The sequence below is a fragment of the Aegilops tauschii genome, chromosome 1, assembly GCF_002575655.3.
Source record: "Aegilops tauschii subsp. strangulata cultivar AL8/78 chromosome 1, Aet v6.0, whole genome shotgun sequence".
Taxonomy (NCBI): Eukaryota; Viridiplantae; Streptophyta; class Magnoliopsida; order Poales; family Poaceae; genus Aegilops; species Aegilops tauschii.
The window spans coordinates 16,783,708-16,800,752 of NC_053035.3; the positions used below are offsets into that span (position 1 = coordinate 16,783,708).

Below are 17,045 nucleotides of genomic sequence, written 5' to 3' on the forward strand. Positions count from 1 at the left end.
ATGGACTACAGAATTGCCCCTGCAGTAAAAAGTCCATTCCAGAAGTGTGTGGAGCGCGCTGCTTTTAGGGGCGATGCAGATGTGTTCGTTCCAAATGTTGGAACAATCTTTGATTCAAAGGATGAAGCCTACGATTTCTACAACATGTTCTCTTGGGAGTGTGGTTTTGGTATTCGCTATGGAAAGAGTAGCACTAATAACAAAAATTACAGAACAATGCAGGACATCGTTTGCCAGTGTGCGGTATGCATCATTTTAATCTTAATTGTTTGTTTTTGTCTGGTCGGATTATTGCTTCATATTTTTTTTGTCTGCCTTTCACTCTGTGTCTTTACCATTATTACAGGGCAAAGAAGAAAGGCCCAACACAACAACATGCCGCACTGGTTGTGAAGCTCGTATAAGAATACATCGAACTGACGACCATGGATGGTATGTGACCGTTTTCATTAACAAGCACAATCACCCACTATCTGTGAAGTGTGGCGAGAAAAAACAGTGGAAATCACATAGCGTTATAAGTCCTTTAGCAAAGGATTTTATTCGTAACCTCAGGGAGAACAACATCAGGTTTGACCAGATATACAACATATTAGGGTCAGGTCTTGGCTCTTCTCTAGGCGTGCCTTTTAGGAAGCAGACATTGAGAACTCTGTGTGCAACCATAGCTCATGATTCCATCGCTGATGATATGGCCAAAACCACTAGTATACTTCAGGATATGAGTGCCACAGATCCGGACTTCAAAGTTTGTGTGCAAGTAGACGGTGAAAGCAGGGTGAAAACAGTAATATGGTGTAATGGTAAAAATCGGCTGGATTATGCACATTTCGGTGACGTGGTTACTTTCGACACCACTTACAGGACCAACCTGTATAACATGCCATTTGGGCTTTTTGTTGGTGTGAATAACCATTTCCAGTCTATTATTTTTGGCGGCGTCCTCATGGTTGATGAAAAGACTCCCACATTTGAATGGGCGTTCAGAAAATTTATTGACTTGATGGACGGGAAACATCCTACTACTATATTGACAGGTCAGATTATAAAAGTTGTCTTCATACATTGTTGTAGTTTGTCAGGTTATACATATTCTATTATATGTTCGCCTTAGTTTGATCATTCTTCTTTGGTACTCCTACAGATCAATGCAAAGCTATGCAAAATGCTTTACGAAGTACAATGCCCCACACCCGTCATAGGTGGTGCAGATGGCATGTGTTAAAGGTCTTGAAAGAGAAAATTGGACACGTGTACAACAAACATTCTGCCTTCAAGAAGGAATTCCACGCGATAGTAAATGAAGAGACGGATGTAGAATCATTTGAGCGAAAGTGGCATCAATTGATTAAAAAATACAAAGTTCAAGGAAACAAGTACCTTCGCAGGATTTTCAAGTGGAGGGACATGTGGGCAATGCCGTACTTCATGGGCAACGGAGCGAGAGTGCGAATCATCTCCTCAAAAAGTTCATCAGCAGATCATCCCCAATGCACTTGTTTGTTAAGCAGTACAACAAATTGCTTGATTCCAGGAGCCAGGCAGAAGACGAGGCAAATTATGTCAGCAAGCAGGTATAAAAGTCATGCATGTATTTTGTTTGTATAGTATGAGTACTACTCCAGCTACTATCTGACATTATTTTATTTTATCTCACACATTATATACTTATTCCACTGAATAACAGACACGCAGGCGGCTTGTAATTGGCGCTACTATCGAGATAGATGCAGCGGCTGTGTACACGAAGGCCTTGTACGAAAAAATTTCACACGAACTTTTTAGATCAGGCTCATTTGATGCACGCCGTTCCAAGCCTGGACACGTCTACAAGATCAAATTGTCGCCGCAACTAGCCTTAACTGATTATGACAAACAGGTATTCACCGTCAAAGTGGAAGACGGTGGGGACTTTGTCACATGTGATTGTGGATTTTTTGATCATGTCGGCCTGTTGTGCTGTCATTCATTAAAGGTATGCACACATTTTTTTCATTATGGTGCTATGTCATGCGTCTCAAACTCATTTTTATAGCACTACATTAATGATTTCTCATCTGACTCGTAATTTTGTTTTTTCAGGTATTTGTTCAGAACAATATTGGCAAGATTCCACCAAGGAATATAGTCAAAAGATGGACTTTATGGGCAAGGGAATCGAGACCACTGCACCTGGCAAACGAGGGTGAAATGGGGGAGCTGTCTTCCCAAACTACGTATAGAAGAAATGTTCTATATGTGGCTGCTATGGACCTTATCAAGGAGGCAGAATCTGGGTCTGAGTCATTCCAAACGGCGTTCGCAGCTATATGTGACGCAAAAGAAAAAATTGCAAGTAAGAAGGCTTCAGATATGCTTATTGATACTATCGCCGAACAAGCAAATCCTGTCCGGCATACCATAACTGATGTTGGGTCAGAAACCCAACTGCTTCCTCCACAACATGTGCTGTCTAAAGGACGACCTAGCTCCCTTCGCCCAAAGAGTCGTATGGATTACATTGTGGCTAAGAAAGCTAGAAAACACTACAAGGACGGCCCATGCCATGCTCATGAAGATACTGCCGGTCCAATGCCACCCCCTCCATCCAAAAAAAGGATTGTGAAGTGTAGCCTATGCAAGATTCCGGGGCACACAAAGGGTAATTGCACTGCTAGGGGAGTCTGAGCGCAAATGTTCTCATGTGGTTATGCAAGTTTATGTTCAGTGTCACTTCATTTAACCTGTAGCGTCCTTGGTGTACTATGTTTTGTACTGTGTTTTATTTTTACATGAATCCGTATGTTCATGGATTTTTGTTATCTATTTTTTGCGGCTCCATGCATGATGAATTTTATTTTCTAACTTATATCGACAATCTCTTTTTGTTCTCTTTTTGTTGGTCCTATCTTTACCACGCCTTCAAGAATATAGGACAGGTTTTCACACCCGGCCAACACACGACGCCATAGAACGCCACACCCACGCCACCATGCCGCCCACATCCCATGGTCATCTGGCAGCACCGAATACACGGATTTTCCCATGAGCATACCGCTACCACCCCCATTGTCGTCCCAGGAACAAAGACCTTGACACCATCTCATCCGGGACCCGCCGCTATTCAAGAAAAAAGAAGATTGGAAAGGCCCCGTCTTTCGCACCCCTGGCCAGCCCAAGCACAAATACCCGATAGGGCGGCCCAAATGCTGGCCTCATCGACCCGTCCTGTTGCACCCAGTGAGAGACTAGTCCGGTCCTACTACCGGGGCGCGAGACGAGCGACAGATCACGACTGGGAGATGTCCAGCCCTTCGACGAAGGCAGCACACGGACGACGATGGAAGGGAAAGAAGGACAAAACAAGCTGCTAATCGATGGCTGACGTCGAAAATCTCTAGCCGCTGCCGCAAAATGACCTATACAATCGCCACGAGCCACCACCATGTCTTACCGCCTACAGTATCGTCTACGGAAAATGGTCAGATCTAGTTACGCCGAATCGGCTAGATCCAGCTACTTCTATAAGAGGCCACCTTGTGAAGCCTAATGCGTCGACTCTCGCCGATGCCAGCGTGCCGCCAACTCTCGCCGCCGAGCCACGGAGAAAGGGTAGAAGAAGCCTCGCCGCCGACGCCAGCTGGCCTTAGTCTGGCGGCATGCCCTCACGATGACTCCGAAGTACGAAACAAGCCGCTCATCTATTGGCCGACGCCGGATATGTCCAGCCGTCGCCGTGAAATGACCTAGACCAACGCTATGAGCCACCACCACGTTGTGGTAGATGCCACAAACATCTCCATCTCCCTAGAATACCGGCGCACCGCCTATAGTCATGAATACCAAAAACTGCAATACTTAGCGCCGCCACTGCTTTAACAGTCCACCTCGTGAGGCCTAACGCGTCGGCGCCACCGTGCGCTGCCGACCACCCGCGTCAGCCGCAACCAATAGAGGGTATAAGAAGCCTCGCGCGCTTCCGACGCCTGGCTTTAATCCGGCTGCGCCGAGGGGAGTGGGCGAAGGTAATATGGCTTGCGGCGCTAGGGTTTGCCCTCCGGAGCTGTGCGCGGGAGACATAGGCCATCCCTACAAAGTATGTGAAGGAACTTCTGTATCTTAGCGGCTAGTTGTCGTAAAACTATTGTAGTAATAAAAAATGTGGAGTAGATTGGTTTTCGGATATTTGTTTCAGATGTCAATATCTGAATCCTTCGCCTAGATCTAAGTTACCTCCGCGGTAGTTGTATGTTCGTTTGCCACTCCTATGTTCGTTTGCGCCAGCATATACAATTTGTTTTTGAGAACATTTACAGAGAAGACAAACATGAACACGTTATATTTGATTTAAGTTTCCGAATCAAACATCATTTCACGCGGACAACAAAGTATATGAAGAAGTAGAACTTAGGCATTAAGTGATGTAGAACACTTAAAATAGTCATTAGCTGTCTCATGGACCAGCAAATACAAAACAAAGTGCATTTTACGACTGACAACAAATAGTCTCATACCGAAATACGGACACTAACACTGACAGACCACAACACACACAGTGTGTGAGGGCTTTTAGGTACACATGGCATCATAGACATACAGCAACTTTCAGTCGCAAACATTTTTATAGTGAAGAAAGATGGATAGTCTTCATGAGAATGTTGCTTAGACGCCGTTGATCTTCGTAATGTTGGAATCCATGGTCATGAGCAGGTATCCAAGCACCTTCCTATGTTCGAGCAATCCTTCCTGGAACAGTTTGATTAAAAAATAGTTGAGTTTTCCAACAATATTGTATATGCATTTGATGAAGAATGAACATTTCATAGGACACCGAAAAATGCAGCAGCGCAAACAATCTGATACCTGGTCCAGCACAGGTTTGGCGTGGTTGTTCGTCATGTTCCTCGCGGCATATGCAACATATATCGCATCATTTGGGCTGTTTTTTTAAGAAAAATGATGGAGTATTTCAGCAACCTGCAGATATTTCTTACAAATGATGATTAAGACTCAATGTTTGTTAGAGCTAACCTCGCTCCTGGACCCCCAGTGTGTTTGATGATGTTAAAGCCCAGTGCACTAGGAATAGTTGCACCTAGCACAATAGACATGCAGTGACCCAGTGCCAGAAAAAGATCATAAGCTTAACGATGGTGGTTGGCCACAGCTATGGCGGGAAAATCACCATTGACCACAGGGTCATACACATGCACTGTTGTTTGTGTTCCCTTAATATAAGCGTAGCAGACCCAATTGACTTTGTCACATAGTATCAAAACTACCTGATATTGGAAAAAAATTGTTATTGTTCAATACTAAATTTCTCACAGATTTAGTTCTATCAAAATATGAGGCAAAGAAAAAATTGTGTACAATTTTGTCGTTGTATAGCAAGGTACCTCTTTGCAGTCCTGGACCTTGTATGGTACACTTGGACCCCTGAAGAAGTGCCCTATGGCTTCCAGAGGTGGAGTTCCATTGTAAATATCGCACAAGTCCTAAAATAAAGTTACATTCGTTAGTTGTTTTGACCATGCCGAATTATTTATTATCTTAGGTACTTACCACGAACTCTTGAGGAAGGAAATGACGATTGCGCAAGCGAGAAAGATGCTCACACGCCTTGTGGTCAACCTCATTGAACAGCACAACTACAGCTGACATCATGTCATTCTCAAATGCACCGCTGAGCTGCTTCTTCAGACTAGTCCCTGTTATAATCAATGGCATTTGTCCAGGGATGTAGATAAAGTTCCTACATGACACGGATTAGTTGATATCTTTGTTTTGCAAACTTTCGTGTGAGGCTAAATGCCAAATGAATTTCATGCAAAAAGAAAAAAAAATACCTTGTTAAGAAGTCGTCTGTAGCAGCAAACAGTATCCATCGGTATAGCACCCCAGCACGGGCCTGCTGATTTTGAAGGGACTGTGTAATCGTTTCGTTAGCATTAGATGGGCCAGCTTCCATCTGTTGAGCTGTTCATTAATTCATAAGAAAGTCAATATGTTTTAAAATTTCGTTTAAAATTACTAATTGATAATCTAGAACACTCACCAACAGGGTTCACGATAGGTGCATTGCGTATGTGGTCGAAGATTCTCTGGCTCATATTGTTTTGCCCAGCCGCAGCCATTGATATCATAGTGAGCACATGAGCTTCGTTTTGGAAAGAAAAAAATCTGTCAGCAATTGTTTACTTTGAAAATGAGTAGAAATAAAAAACATGTCACTCAACCAGGTATCTTACATGGTATGTTAGCTACATACTGTTCCAGGTCTGGTTCATTGTCCATGATAGGTGGAGCCATATCAAGTGGGGTTGCATCGACAACATTTTCTGGAATGTTAGGAGCTGCTACTGATCCTCTTGCCCCTGTAGTGGCATCATGTTTTTTAACCTCACGGAGAAACTCAATGCTTGGGGGACCTAAATCAAAAATGTTTTGTAGATTATCAGTGATAAGCATTAGTTTCTGAAATATCCAACTGCACTAAACATAAGAAAACACTAAAGTCATTCCAAACAACAAGAAGTTTTATTTACTTTTATCACTTTTCTTGTTGCTACAGCTGCCTGGGCCATCATATATTTTGAAGGCACTAGCTTTTGTTAACTCAGCAATCCCCTTCTTGATAGTTTCAAGAAGATTCTCTAGTTGCTGGACCGGCATGTCGACGTTTCCTACAATGACATGGACAAATACATGCGAGAGATATCTTGAGCACTTTTGTTCGACCATAAAGTATTGTTGACATCAAATTCACTTTGAAAAACACTTCATGTACCGTCATGCCCACCTTTCGACCCGCTCTCCACTTTAGCCTTTCTCTGGAACACTATTGTAGGCTTAGCTTTTTGCCTGTAGAAAATTAAGTATTATGGTTTAAATTTTATCCCCTAAAAGGTTAGAAACCTCATGCATCAAAATAGATTTTGTTGTGGCGAACATTTCACCTTCGGTTGGCGGCTGTTGTTCTTCGGCACCTGCTCTTTCTTGTTCTCCGTCTACTACATGGGCTTTTCCCTTTGACATATCTATGCTGCGCTTGCGGCTATCTGTCCCAATACTATCCTTTTCCTCGATTACCTTAATTAAGCCTTGCAAGGAGGTTACCAGAGTTTTCAGCTGCCAAATGTCTAAATGCACATAAAAATCAGTGAGATACATGCACCTATGTTGGCTCTTAAGCTGAATAATGAAAATATACTCGCTTACTTGTTCAGGAGAATAGTTAGCATGAGCAACTGATTGGGCTTGCAGAGACGCATCATCTGTCCCAATACTATGCTTTTTCTCAATCACCTTAATAAAGCTTCGCATGGAGGTCACCAGATTGTTCAGCTGGCAAATGTGTACATGCACATAAAATACAGTGAGATTCATGCACCTATGTTTGCTGAATAATGAAAAAATACTCGCTTACTGGGTCAGGAGAATAATTAACATGAGCAAATGGTTGGACTTGCGCTGGTGCGAGTGCATGAGACGCATCTGTTGTTGCGTTTGATGATATAAAGACACCGCCCACACCAGACTGAACCGGGCATGACTGATTATCAGCTATTCGTGAGCATGGTGTTCCTTGATGCGCAGCACTGCCTTTTGTAGCCTCTTCAGCCGGCAGCACAAACTGATAAGAAAAAAATGAATAAGGTCCCGTTACTTGCTTTTTCAGCCTACAACAAAATGCAGTATGGTCCAATGGGGGAAAGAAAAATCACCTTTCTCAATTTGAACTTCTCGTACAAACTCCAAGACCCTGCTTTAGTAATGTGATTTATTTGCGCCAAGAGCTTGTCGTTGTTGTAAGCCTTTGATCTTGGGACATACAGAGAGTGCATTGGCGTGGGTGGTCCCATTATTTTGTCGAGGTAAAAAATCTGTTTCGTATAAGACATGTACACATCAATATGTTTGGTCAGACGATGTGTAAAAATAAAAATTGTATTTAAAAGATCAAACCTGCGGCTGTATTGGGCATGATTCTAGCTTGATGTTCGTCAAGCCTTCACGTTTAGCTTTTTGCACAGTAGCCACATCATCCATCGTGGCGTTGAAAACATGCTTCGCCCAGTTATATTCTGCTACCCTCTCGGTGTCTCCAGCGGCTCTAACCACTTGCACATCGATCTTACCAGGACACAAGACAAATCCTGCAGTGTAGTACATCACATCAAAGTTTTGTCATATTTTCATTGCTGTAAGTAATAGAGGTGTCAGCAACAAAAAGTTCGGACGGCTATGGTAAAAAATGACAAAGAACGTACTCAAATGTATTTGGTCATACATATTGTAATAAGAGGGTAATTTTTGGTCAGGCGGTGTTTTCATCTGGATATGCTAATGTCATGGCCATATTAGCACACATCCGAAAAACATTGTGCCTTCAAAAAGGATTTCAAAAAATTATATCACTTATGTTAACAAGTTTTTTGAGTGAAAAAGATATGATATGGGCATAGCCCAACATAAAAAGAACCACGAAAATTCGCTGTCTACACATTCTCATTACATACGTATCTGAATAATTTAGCAGAAAATAAATGAAGCTCACGTGTAATCGTGGGTTTGCACGAGCGTATACTGCTAATCAAAATAGTAAACTGTTATATCACACTATGTTACCCTATAATAAAAATTCCGTATAAGAAAAGTGTGTTGCGAAGCCATATCTACCCAAATATATACCACTATTCAAAAATCATGCCTTATAAAAAAAGCTTTTCAGAGAAAATAACGTATGACAGAGCCATCTCTAGCAAAATTTCTACGGTTCCATTGAACTAGGTTGGCAACAACGAACCTAAACACGGCATTAGAAAGTCGAAGCAGATCCAACAGCTAAAAAAACAGAAAAAAAGCTAGTACTTTGTTAAACATATGCGTCTTACCAAAGCAAAATGCGAGGAATGACTGTATGAAGACCTTCTCATCGTCCTTATTCTTCTCCTTGCCGATGAGACGCTCGAGGTTATCCCTCGCCGACTCAACCGTCAAAGTGGCTGTTGCCACGCCCTCGACATCTGGTGCCTCCGCCAGGTCAATGGGACCTCTCGGAATGCCAAGAATTGTTACGGCATCTTCGCAGGTTATCACGACACTATTTCCATGGCCGTCGTCCATGACGCCAGTGTGCTCATCTATCCTAGACAGCACGAAGACAGTGAATTGCCTTTTGTGCTCCTTGTGTGGAGGGATCTCTAGCAGCTTATCTAGTTTGTATCGGCAAAGCAGCTTACGTTCTGCCATACCAAATTTGCTAACTACAGCATGGTAGTGGGATGCGCTGAAACTAGATTGGATGGATGGCTTGTTTTTGTCTCTAGTAGCAGCTGCTGACACTTGACTCTCTGGAGAACCCGGTCTAAGGGATGAACGGGAAGCCATGACTATGTGTGCTCCTATTGCTCTTGCGGTGGGTGAACTGACATGCCTTTTGCATTCACGTCTACTATTTATAGCACCAATAGCAGCTCGTCTGTTCAGTTTCCGCGTGGGGCTCACCGCCGGCTGCGGGCCCGCAATCCATGCAGTTTGTGTACAAAATGTTGGTGGGAAAAATCAGAACGGCTGCCGATTCAACTTCCTTCTGCTCACATCGGTACGGTCTCATGTAATACTTGAAAAGATGCTTTTCCCACTGCACGCTTTACGTACACTTAATTGTTGCTATCAATGCAAAATCTTTTCCCTAGAAGGAAACCTATATCCACCTTACCATAAGTGCATTGGTTGGGTATCTTTTAGCTGGGGATTGCATGCATTATATTTATTTTTTCTTGAAAAGGTTTGGTAGTACTCTATAGTACTTGACCAGCGGGAAGAAAAGAATGTCTACTTGTATGTTTCCTTTAAGTTTTGTTAAGGACTAAGAAAACCCGGCTAGGTACCTTCTATGGAAATCTCCTAATGGTAATTATCCCTGCAGTAGCCCCCGCGACCGCGTCGTCCCCGTGGGCGACCGGTCGCACCTCCCCACTCCTCCCAGCGAGCGTTCTCTCCTCTCCTCCTCCTCCCCGCCGCCGTCGCCGGCGCGCGTCACGGGCCTGGCCCGGGCGACGCTGACAAACTCTGGGCAGCGACGTCGTCGTTGACGACAGGGCAGCGCGGTGGCGCGGGCTGGCGGCGCCCGCCCGACGGAGATCTGGGCCCTTCGAGCCCCATCTAGGCCTGGGCGGGCCTGCATCGGGCGTGGCGCATGCGGGGCTCTCGGGCGACGGTTGCGAGGTGTCCGGCTGGTGGCGAGGTGGTGGCTTTGGCTGCCGGCGTGCAGCAGCGCCGTGGCTAGGGCTTTGCGGTCCCGCTATGGGCTCGGCCAGGCCCGGGTCACCTTTTTTGCCCTGGTTGCGGCGTCCGGTTGGCAATCCGCATCGGTGCGGGAGGCAGAGGCCTCTGGCGCGATGGTGGTGGAGGCGGTTCCCTCCCGTTCGGCTCCGGTGCTTCCGTCCGTGCCATCTAGGTGCATCTCGCGTATGCTCGCTTGTCCTCGTGGTGGTGTTCGCAGCAAGACGGCGTGGATGGGTCCAAGACCGTGGTGGCGTGTGCTGGCGGGTGGCAATACGGTGGTTTGGCTCCGTTCTAGTGGGTGTCGGGGCATGGGGGTGCGGGAGAATTCTCTGCCGGCTCTTTTGGCTCCGACGTGGTGACGCCGGTGGGTGCCACCATTCATTCCTGAAAGGCGTCGGTGCTACCCATCCCCCGTTCCCCTTCTGCATGCTGGGGAAACCCTAGGACTTGTCCGGACAGCAGCATCGTTGGCGTCGCATTCCTTCTTGGAGGTGTTGTTTGGTACGCGGAGGTCCGGTGCCATGGCGAGTGGTTGGACGTAGATGGAGGGCGCAGCGGTGGCGGACCATTCATGCTCGTCGAGCTGCCGTTGTTGGAATTTTAGTCTTCTTCCTTTTTCTTTAGGAATTGTTTTGCCGTTCGCCCAGGCAGTTACCTTGTGATCGATGTTCGTGCTTTATAATATAAAGCGGGGGAAACCCTATTTCGTAATTATCCCTGCAGTACCTGAAGTTCTGACGGTTGCTAGAAATTCAAACGTCTAGATTTTTCTTTTTTTGCAAAACTTAATTTTTTCTTATCATCATTGAGATAATAAAAACACAGGAATTGATCGAGAAAATTCTTCTAGAATTGTTTTTTGTTTTTTTGAAGCTAACAATCCCTATATTGCAGCAAGGTGTTGTATGCTTGGAACAGGTAGTACTAATACTACTAATATTCTTTCGTTCGTATGTACTAGTAGTACTAGTATTTATAAAATTAATCTCACCTATACAGTGACCGCAGTTCACGCCTTTTCATCCATAGGCTCCGTTCCAAGCAACGTTTGACAAGACGATGGATTGAGATGTCACCTACTGTGCCAAACGCATTAAATGCGTAGTTTTCGTTTCCAAAGCTAACGGGAGCCACAGTGCAGCACGCGGGCATCGGGCACGTACTATCATCATGACCTGACCTTGCAAAACCACGGTGACCAATCGGGTAACTACATCTCCATCTTTGATAACAACACTTGCCCATCTCGTGTAACTACATCTGCACGACCTAATTATTCTTTTGTCTGTAAAATGACCGATATAACCACCCCGTGCATCCACCCCGCCATCTCGGGTGATCTCTCTACTAACTTAACGCCAATGTTTGTAGCTCACCTCTCTTCAAGACGGGCATCACCTTTCTTTGTTAACTAGTGGTCATCTCTTACTAGGGCTCACTCCTCAATCTACCTTACCTTGCATTGGTGTCTATGCCGCCTTCCGTTCTCATGGCTCAACTAAAGCTACATCCTTCAATCCCAACATTTATCTGTCTCCGGGGCTGACTGCTTCTAGATGGTGCCCCTGCGTGGATCTATAACGTTACCTCTTCCAAGTGGATCTCTCTATCCCCGGTGATTTCTCTACCTCCTTAGCACCAATGGTCGTAGTTCTCCTCTCCTCGAATGTGCTCCAAGCCGGGCATAACCTTTCTTCGGTAACTAGTGTTTTTTCCTGAAGATTCGTCTCTACCACTTTCGACCCCTTTCATGCAAAAGCAAGCGGCAGCTCCCTTCCCTCTTATCACGTGTTGCTAGCGAGCGCCATACATATTATGATAGAATTGTAGAATTTCCTACACACCTAGAACCACCTTTTTTATTGAAGTCGTAATGACAGTGTTGGTGACACGTGCTCCATGATTTTGCCACCTCCGTGACGGCAATTGTCGTACCTCTCCTCGAAGGAGCTCCAAGCCGGGGATCACCTTGCTTCACAATCTAGGGTTCTGCCCTTCATATATAAAACTAATAAAATCAGGTGCTTTAACAGCCATAAAAATTATTAATTGCATTATTAAGCAAACGCACCACCGCAACCCTCCACCACACCCCCAGTTCTCATGGCTCAACTAAAGCTACAACCTCAAATCCCGTCATTTATCTGTCTCCGTGTCTGACTGCTTCTAGATGGTGCCCCCGCATGTGATCTGTACCTCTTCCCAGCGCGTCTAGATCGTTACCTCTTCCAAGTGGATCTCTCTATTCCCCGGTGATCTCTCTACCCCTTTAACGCCAATGTTTGTAGCTCACCTCTCTTCAAGACGGGCATCACCTTTCTTCACATAAATAACTAATGTGAATCAGGTGTTTTCACAACCATAAAAAATTATTAATTGCATCGCGTAAAAAATATCCCAACTACATACGCGAATGGTGAGGCACCTTGCTTACCCTACCCCGGATCCAGCTTGCTCTGCAGTAGTTGAACTTGTACTATTGGGGAACCCAGGTCTAACCCACCATCGCAACCCCCCACCACACCCCCACCCCAAGCGACCGCGACAACTCTACGACATTCTCCATCTCTGACAACAACACTTGCCCATCTCGGGTAACTACATCTGCACGACCTAATTATTCTTTTGTCTGTAAAATGACCGATATAACCACCCCGTGCATCCACCCCGCCAACAGTCCGCCCGCCATCTAGCCACATGACTAGCACACAATTTAGACGCACTCGCGAAACGCATCGCCAGCAAGAGCTAATGCCCAAACAGTATAGAACTGTAGTAGTGCATCATTGAGCTTTTGTCCTCCCTCTTCGTCATTCATGGCTTAAAAATATTCACACACAAAAAAGACCTGTATGTTCATTATAAATCATGGTGGGGGTGATTCTTCCTATGTGATGTACATATTATTTAAAAGTTACTGATAAAAATCTGCAAAGGGCATCATTAAAAAAAGAATGTTTTTTGACCGTTAATCAATTGAAAAACCTCGGCCTGTTTCAACAGCAAGTTAAAATTAAAAACGGATGCAAATCATACAACACTAAACACCGCACCTAATACTTGACATCTCACCAGCAACTACAAATGATATCCATTTCTCATAATACAGGGAACTACTGATCTATGGGACACGCATCGGTAGTTATCTTCTCTATACAAATTTTGAGAGGCATCATCTTATCCCCTCCCACATGAACGAGCATCTTGGGAGGCAGCTCCAGGTATGTGAGATCCTCAACTTCGATGTCTCCGGGACACGTGCTACTTGCCACTTCCATGTCTGCCATCATAGAGTCACCCTTCCATGCTTTATCATGGGGAGTGTGCGACCCAATACTCGCCCTGTACCTCGGCCAGAGCGAGTCCGGCGACCTGATGCACACCATTGACACCACCGCACCAAGACCGTGCACTCCACCCACAAGGAGGAACGCATGGCTGTCATCATCGGCGAGCAGCAAGTAGGGAGGATCCAACAACGCCAGCACATGGAGCTCAAATACCTTGCCGTAGTTCACCTTGGTTATCGGCATGGAGTGGCTGCTGTTGAAGTGCCGGACGAGAGCTAGTGGTGTGGCGGCGAAGCCACACCCAGGATGCACGCAGGCACATGATTCATCGCCGTGGTTATGTGTATTGATGTACGTTGCGCCGCTGCCGCTGGCGTCCATCTAAACCACTATCTGTGCCACATGTATAATGGCATATCCTTGAGCACTCCTCTATATATAGGGCGATGAGACTTCTTTCAATAGTTTTAAGCAATAGTCGATTTTAATTGTTCCTATCCACTCAAGTCAACTATACTTATTTTTGCATTGAATGTGACTGCTTTCCAGTGCTCAGTACCAAGAACTACTCCCACAGCATGGCATTTTTTTTTACTTTTCCACAGTCGTTAAACATTTGGTTTACAGTGATAAAATGTATTGTTTGCAGGGTCATGAAATTAATGTCCGTTCCCAATTAGAATTAGAAGTTAAATCTTTATTTGTTATTATGAACAGCTCCGATAACAAGGATGCCGAGAAAAAAGCTGTCACTCCATTTGTTGGCGGGTGTTCTGGCCTGTATTTGATAATCGTTTGGTTAAATAATTAATTTTAGTTTGACTAAAAATTTGGATGCATGCAGCTACGGGTGGCCATGCAAAACTTCGTCAGAATGGTTATTTTTTATGAGCCTTGGTTCGCTATAAAGCTGGTACGTTTGTTGAGAGGTGTACCCTACGAGCCTATCACATGCACGACTCGGTATCGAGTAAAGCATGGCTCGGTATAAAGCTGACACGATTGTTGAGATGTGTACCATAGGACATATAACATACTACTAATATAGGTTGCATAGCCATCAACACGATTTAAGCGTTGAACGGCCAGCCGGATCGGCGGCTTCTTGGCAGAGGGTATCGAGCTACATTATGCTTACTGGCTCAGCCTTGGCCTGCGCGTTCGTATGAGCAGGCTGGAACAGTACCAGCACAGTCGTCGAGACGTTGACTATAGATTGCATCGGCGCCGCGGTACAGCTTTCATCCAACTGTACTACCGCAGCGGCGTGACAATGGTGCACTAGACGAGCGTGGACGGTACGTAAATGGAAGTATCATCGTGGCACATCACCTCAACGTGTGGCCGAATAAAAAAATTGCAAGAAAAATGTTCACAGCCCGAGCCCACTTAGTCACACCGACTCATTCAACCAACCACGCAGAGGGTCATTTTACTAATGTTGCATGGGACCAGTGAGAGATGCAGCACTATAAAAAGTGGCGGGGGTGAAGGCCTCAAAGCTCAAAACGTAGGTGAAAGAAAACCAAAAGCATGTCGGAACCAGCGAAGCGTGCAGGGAAGGAGGTGTTCGAGCCTAAGATAGAGGAGACCCAACGTCAGAAACGTGACAGCTCGCCATTGTATGTGGCAAAGGTAGAAATCTAATATCTTGAAAAGAAAAATTACGTATGGTAAAATTATCCTACTAACACTGCATGATCTTGATGTAGGAATATAGGGACAACATCATCCTCTCTGTGACAGTGAAGCAGATTTGGGATGGGATGAAGGGAGCTGCGCACGGAGATGACCCTGTCATAAACAATCGCCGCCCCAGCATGGTTAGATACTGCTTATTAGCTCATTAATGTTTTATACGAGTATGTTAAAACTGTTTTGAAGTATTTATGGTTTGAATGTTTTTTGTCTGATTCAGGTACGACTATGTGCGCGGCTACTAAGAAGCAAATCAGACGCGTATCAGTTCAGCTGTGTGCTAGATGACGGCACGGGACGTGTCAAAGCAAAATTATGGTGGGGGTTCTAAAAGCTGTAGTCGACAAATTTGTTCTCTTTCAAAAAAAAAATATCTTGTACTGCTTTCTGGAGTTTATGATTGCAAAAAAAAAACCTTTTGCACAAGTTTGTATATGATTTTTCCTGTCTTCATGTACAGGTTATCTTCGCCAGTGGAAGAGGCAATCATAAAGAATTTGAGGTGAATAATTAAAGTCTGAACGAAGTTATGACAATTTTTTTATGTATAACATACCTGTATAAAAACTCTTCACTAAACAGGGACCATGACTATGTCAAAGTGAGTGGAAGGCCTAATATGATGAGCGATGGGCCTCATATATGTATCTATAACATACAGTAAGTATGATTATAACTTCATTTTTTGTTTACCTGATATTTTTTTATGCTGATTTTTTTCATGGCTCTATATTTAAAAAAAATCGCCGGTAAAGTGACAAACTACAATGATATCACCCACCATTTCCTCCAAGCTATATATGAGCACCTGGATATTTCAAAGGCAAGATTAATATTTATACATTGAAGTTGTTTTGAGTATAATCTCTACTTTATCTCTTAGACTAATATATAGGTGTATTTTTGTTGGCAGACTGACGCCGCTAATGCTCGTGCGTCTACTAAAAAACCAACATCTGATGACATTGTCAACGTGGTCGAAACCATAAAGGAGTTTGAGCATAGGTATATTTTTTTACTGTGAGCGCTGGTCGTTTAATTGCGAGGTGTATTATTGACAATATATGTTGTCTGGCAGCGATGGGGAGAAAGGTACACCTATCGGTTACATCTTAGAAACGCTTAAAATAGAGGAGCATGTGGCGAGGTAAAATAGTTATATATTTACTTTTTTCTGAATGGCAATTTACTTGTATTGGAAACAAATTAAAATTATTAAATCTGTGTTCTTACGGTGCAGGGAGGCCTTGGCCATATTGCTTGAGATTGGGGAAATTTACACAATGGTGGACAAGAACCATTTCAAGGCGATTTGAGAAAAGAATTACCTTTCTTTGGGGTGAAGCATGTGAGCTGCCCTTAATGTAGTAGTATTTCCAAAGGGTTTCGGTAGTACTGTTCTCGTTTTTTGATCATGCTTCCCAATATTGTTGTCTGAAACTTTCAGGAAGCATTCGATCGATCTCCCTAATAATTTAAGATTAAGAGTATTGTACTAGGTTTAAGAACCTCAGGACTGTTGCATTAGTGTTCCATCTGTGATGATCCCTGTATTACCAATGTTTTAAATTACCCTGGTATTTTCATTACAGATTCGCTTCCATTATGCTGTTTCTTGATTCCTTCTTTATTGTTTTTTTTTTTTTTGCATTTCATATGATTAACTGATATATCATGCTTAAACTATAAAAATAAGTTGAAGCGGGCACAGGAGAATGTTGGTGGATTAAGGACATGAAAAACATAAATTTCTAGGGCGGATGAGGCGGGCGGGTACATTCGCAG

General features: G+C 44.2%; 2 protein-coding genes across 2 annotated transcripts; one reads left to right on the top strand and one right to left on the bottom strand.

Annotated features, from left to right (window-relative positions):
• LOC120966878 (protein FAR1-RELATED SEQUENCE 5-like) lies at nt 1-2,667 on the top strand. The gene is made up of 7 exons (XM_045230886.2): nt 1-243; nt 347-432; nt 556-1,037; nt 1,145-1,421; nt 1,535-1,574; nt 1,880-1,975; nt 2,083-2,667. Exons 1-7 carry the CDS (start codon nt 1-3, stop codon nt 2,665-2,667), a joined length of 1,809 nt encoding a protein of 602 aa, XP_045086821.2.
• A 10,577-nt stretch (nt 2,668-13,244) lies between these two features.
• Nucleotides 13,245-13,943, bottom strand: LOC141026869 (uncharacterized). The gene is made up of 2 exons (XM_073503741.1): nt 13,621-13,943; nt 13,245-13,263 (listed from the first exon to the last, which is right to left on the bottom strand). The coding sequence occupies exons 1-2, from the start codon at nt 13,941-13,943 to the stop codon at nt 13,245-13,247; spliced, it is 342 nt and encodes a 113-aa protein (XP_073359842.1).
• Between the last annotated feature and the right edge of the window lie 3,102 nt (nt 13,944-17,045).